Below are 5,198 nucleotides of genomic sequence, written 5' to 3'. Positions count from 1 at the left end.
TCACACCCACTGCACTCCACGCTGTCACACCCACTGCACTCCACGCTGTCACACCCACTCCACAGTCACACCCACTCCACAGTCACACCCACTCCACACTGCCACACCCACTCCACAGTCACACCCACTCCACTCTGGCACACCCACTCCACAGTCACAGCCGCTCTACACTGCCACACCCACTCTACACTGCCACACCCACTCCACACTCCATCACACCCACTGCACTCCACACTGTCACACCCACTCCACACTGTCACACCCTCTCCACACTCCTTCACACCATGCTCCTTCACAGTGCTTCACACCATGCTCCTTCACACTGCTTTCCTTCACACCATGTTCCTGCACACTGCTTTCCTTCACACCATGCTCCACACCGTGCTCCTTCACACCGCGCTCCACCACACCACGCTCCTTCACACCATGCTCTCCTTCACACCGCGCTCCTTCATACCGCGCTCCTTCACACCATGCTCCACACCGTGCTCCTTCACACCATGATCCTTCACACCATGCTCCCTCACACTGCTCTCCTTCACACCATGCTCCTTCACACCTAGCCAGCAGAGGGCTTCCACGTGGTGGTGGGAACTTGATTCTAAAGTGCGCAGCAGCGGCTAGGAAGCGCAGGAACAGTGTGGTCTGTCAGTGTAACGGAGCCCTGACCACATGATTACCCTGTCAGCTTGCACAGACTCCTGCATCTGCACAGAAACACTGATCTCTCCCCCCGGGGCACATCGCCCCTACCCCGCCGGTGCCCACAGGCCCTCCTCCCTCACGAAGCTGCCCCTGCTTTCTGCCCTGTAGGAGCCCTTCCCACTGCCCGTGTCAGCCACAGGGACTCCGAACCTGCCAAGACTAGAATAGTTCTCAGGAAATCCAGGCAGTCTGCAGGCTGTCTGAGGAACACCATGCTCCTCTTCAGGCAAGAACGCCGGCTGCCGGCTAGGATGAGGTGGCAGAGCAGGTGGCGGCCCTCGAGCCGGTGGCGGGACACCGGGGAGTCCTGGCGCACGCTGCCCTCAGGGCTGCCAGCACAGTCCCAGAGCTGCCTGTGTGCTGCCCCGCCCAGCCTCCCGCCTCCTGTCCACCGTCATCAGTGAGGGTGGCCGCAGATGCACGAGGAGTGAGTCTGTGGAGCTGGCTGAGGCCCAGGATGGCTGAGCTGGAGCAGGGCCTAGAGGGAAGTCTCCAAGGACTGGAGCATAGCGGGTGGCAGGTCAGCAATGGAGTCTGCAGCGGGACCAGTACAAGGGTGCTTTCCAGAGGCCCGGGGCGGACACGCCACCGCTCCGTAGGTCTCTGTCCCAGCAGGCCCAAGCCAGAACTGCCCTGGTTCTCATCTAGACCACAGAACCAAGGAGGCAGGTGGGGCCTGGGCTCCTGCAGAAGAGCCGTGCCTCGTGCAGAAACCGTAGTCGGAGAATAAGACTCAGATGAAGCCCAAGTGCTGCCAGCCCTTGTTCGGCTCTGGATCCCCTGCTGGTCAGCACTGGCCACTGCTGTTGGGGGACAGACGAGGTGAATTAAAGCTGGGCAAAACTGTGACTATGTGGTTTTTTTTTAAGTTTAATTTTATTGTAAAGGTGGTGTACAGAGGGGGCTATAGTTACATAAGTAAGGTAACGGTAATGAGTACATTTCTTTTTTTATTGTGAAAATACCGTACAGAGGGGTTACAATTACATGGGCAAGATAGCAAGTACATTTCTTATCAAGCATTGTTGCCTCCTCCTTTGTTTCCCCTTCCCATACCCTCCCCCCGGCCCTCCTACCCCATCCTGCCCCCACCACCAAAGTTGTAAAGTTCATTTTTTATGAGTACATTTCTTGTTTTACATTGTTACCCTCTCTCTCATTTTTCTCCCATATCCAACTCCTCCCCCACATGATCATGTGCTTGTTTGTCTTGCCAGTCCTGGGGTTGAACTCAGGGTCTGGGCGCTGTCCCTGAGCTTCTTTTGCTCAAGGCTAGCACTCTACCACTTGAGCCACGGCGCCACTTCTGGCCTTTTCTGTGAATGTGGTGCTGAGGATCGAACCCGGGGCCTCATGCCTGCTAGGCACCACTCAGCCACATTCCCAGCCCTACCGTGTAATTTTATTGTTGGGTTTTATTTGTTTTGTGTGGTCCTGGGGCTTGAACTTAGGTCCTGGGCACTGGTCCTGACAGTGCTCTACCACTTGGGCTACAGCTCCACTTCCAACTTTTGGGTGGTTGACTGGAGGTAAGAGTCTCACAGACTTTCCTCACTGGCTGTCTTCAAACTGTGATACTTCTGAGTAGCGAGGATTGCAGGCATGAGCCACCAGTGCCTTCTATGCTGTGTTGGACAGGGACACTAGGAGGTCACCGGTAGCCAGGTCGCCACCTGTCCAACACATGCAGAAAGGACAGGTGCCACAGCAGGGGGCCACACAGCCCAGGGGCAGCTTGAGGACCCGTGGTGTCACTGTGAGATGCAGGCACACTCACCTAGGAGGGAAAGAACGTGGAGCCAGAGGGCTGTGGAGTGAGCGGGGCAGCCAGCCACGCCCCCAGCAGTCCCCGCAGCTGTGGGTGGGGAACCGAGGCCTGGACAGATGTGATGACCTGCAAAAATCACAGACCAGTTGCTGCCTGGCTGTACTCCTCCCCGAAGCCGCCAGCCCGTGACTCTGCTCACTGAGGGGCAAGCCCCAGGCCTCAGACCGACACAGCCCTGGCACAGGGCCCTTCCTGCCCAAACACAGTCCAGCAGAGGACGCCAACCCCCAGACGCTGTTTTCAGGCTGTGGCTGTGTCCCAGGCTGGAGCTGCGCTGCACGCAGGCTGTGACCTCAGACAGCACTGGAGCCCCTTTCTTCAGCATGCTTGGTAGAGCAGGTGGGAGCTGGGCCCTCCAGGAAGATTGGCCTGGCACCCGTGGCTCACGCCTGTAACCCCAGCTGCTCCGGAGGCTGAGCTCTGAGGACTGAGGTTTGAAGCCAGTCATGGCAGGAAAGTCTGTGAGACTCTTATCTCCAGTCATCAAAATGCAAGAACTGGAGCTGTGGCTCAAGTGGTAAAGCACTAGCCTTGACAGCAAAAGCTCCAGGCTCAGAGTTCAAGCCCCAGGACTGCCACAAAAAAATAAATAAGAAGAGTGAAGATGGGCAGGATAAAGCCACTGGGGCCTGGAGGCCAGTTCCCACTGCCTACCATACTGGAGGCTCTGCCCAGCACCTACAGGACACCAGGCCTGGCCACTCCAAGTGTCCTGTCCACAGGTGCCTGGCACCCTGGGTTAGGCCCTGTGCTCCTTCTGGGGCAGTCTTTATGTTTGGTGTTCCAGGCCTCAGCACGCAGTGAGTGCAGGAGGCACTCTTGTTAAACATTTGTGAAGAGGATGGGTTTGCTGTAGGAACTCGGCGCGCCCCTGGGTGGGGTCCCTGAAGTGTCTTGGCTCCTGTTTCTAGGCACTTGGGCCACAGGCCTCAGTTCCACCCCCTGAAGCACGGATTTGATGAGTGGTTTGGCTCCCCCAACTGCCACTTTGGGCCTTATGACAACAAGGCTCGGCCCAACATCCCTGTGTACCGGGACTGGGAGATGGTCGGCAGGTAACGGGCCCTTCCTTCCCTGCCCAGCACCCCTGCCCCTGCTTCGCTGCTTCTCTGGACCAGGATGGACGGTGGTTCTTTCGGAGTCCCGGGCTTTGAACGCAGGGCCTTGCACTGGCTGTGAAGGCATTCCACCCCCTGAGCCATGCTTCCAGTAGGAGAGGTGATTCTTGAACCACTTGCTGGCAAGGACTGGCCTTCTGGGTCCCAAGAGCGTTGGTTTCCGGGACATTCTTCCTGGAGCCTGTGAGACTCGGGCCTGGGGCCATTTCTGGCCTTTCCAGGGTTCCTGTTTCTTTTGGGACATCATAGAGCCGGCACCCAGTTTTGGAGGTCCAGGACCCCATACAGCCTCTTGGTGAGCTGCCATCTGCCTGTGTGAGATTCGCCTCTCAGCCGTAGCCTGAACACTCAGCAGAGCAGAGGGGGATGAGCATCAGCCTCGAGAGCCAGGGTGGAAGCAAGTTTCCCGGGTGGGCTGGGCCTGGCTGTGGAGAGCCTGTGTCGGGAGAATTCTTGAATTTTGTTCACTTTTTTTCTTTCTTTCTTTTTTTTTTTTTTTCTTGTCAGTTGTGGAGCTTGAAGCCTGGGCACTGTCCCTGAGCCTCTTTGTGCTCAAGGCCAGCATTCTACCACTTGAGCCACAGCACCACTCCCAGCTTTTTCTGAGTAATTTATTGGAGATAAGAGACTTACAGACTTTCCTGCCCAGGTTGGCTTCCAACCATGATCCTCAGCCTCCCGGGGTAGCTAGGATTACAGGTGTGAGCCACGGCAGCAGCATCACATTGTCTTTTTTAAGTGGCGGCTTTCCTGAGATAAGTTATCACTCTGTATGGCCCCCAACCTGCAGCTTGCAGTCCAGACCTGGTGATGAGCATGAGCTGCCCAGCCCAGCCCTGTTCCAAACACAGCCTGTGACTTTGCTGGTAGCATTTGGGAAGGGACTTTCTTGACTAAAGTCTGGATTCTGTCTGGCATATTTTCAGATTTTATGAAGAATTCCCCATTAATCTGAAGACTGGGGAAGCCAATCTCACTCAGATCTACTTAGAGGTAAGGGCGGGCCAGTGTCTGGGTAGTGGGGGAAGGTTGGCCATGTGGCAGAGGAGGACGCAGAGCTTCTTGGCAGGAAGCCCTGGATTTCATCAGAACACAGCAGGCAAAGCAGCGCCCCTTCTTCCTCTACTGGGCCATCGATGCCACACACGCCCCTGTCTACGCGTCCAGACCTTTCTTGGGCACCAGCCAGCGAGGGCTGTGAGTCCTGATGGGGGGTGGAGGCTCTGGTGGGGCGGGTCCCTGTGGGGCCTTCAGCAGGCTGGATTTCCATGGGGGAGGGGGAGCACGCGGCACCGTTAAGAGAAAGTCCAGAGCCCCCTTGTCTCTCTGAAACCACCAGCCAGGGCTGGCAGAGAGGGGCCACAGCACTGACCGTGGCCCTGTCAGCAAGAACTTGAACTTGAGGGCCAGGAAGTTGGCTCAGTGGTAGAGTGCTTGCCTTGCATGCATGAGGCTCTGGGTTCGATTCCTCAGCACCACATAAGCAAAAAGAAAAAAGCTGGAAGTGGCGCTGTGGCTCAAGTGGTAGAGCGCTAGCCTTGAGCTGA

At 56.8% G+C, this 5,198-nt stretch overlaps 1 protein-coding gene across 1 annotated transcript in view; it reads left to right on the top strand.

The window, feature by feature from the left end:
* Window positions 1-5,198, top strand: part of Galns (galactosamine (N-acetyl)-6-sulfatase) — a 33,847-nt gene that overhangs the window by 14,190 nt on the left and 14,459 nt on the right. Inside the window, exons 5-7 of the mRNA XM_013012728.1 lie at window positions 3,445-3,588; window positions 4,578-4,644; window positions 4,721-4,848. Of these exons, the coding sequence (XP_012868182.1) occupies window positions 3,445-3,588; window positions 4,578-4,644; window positions 4,721-4,848 (339 nt within the window). The remainder of the gene's footprint in view (window positions 1-3,444; window positions 3,589-4,577; window positions 4,645-4,720; window positions 4,849-5,198) is intronic.

This window comes from Dipodomys ordii, unplaced genomic scaffold (assembly GCF_000151885.1).
Source record: "Dipodomys ordii isolate 6190 unplaced genomic scaffold, Dord_2.0 Scaffold18, whole genome shotgun sequence".
NCBI classification, from domain to species: domain Eukaryota; kingdom Metazoa; phylum Chordata; class Mammalia; order Rodentia; family Heteromyidae; genus Dipodomys; species Dipodomys ordii.
Note: the sequence above shows the minus strand (reverse complement) of the source record. Positions and strands in the feature narration are given on the sequence as shown.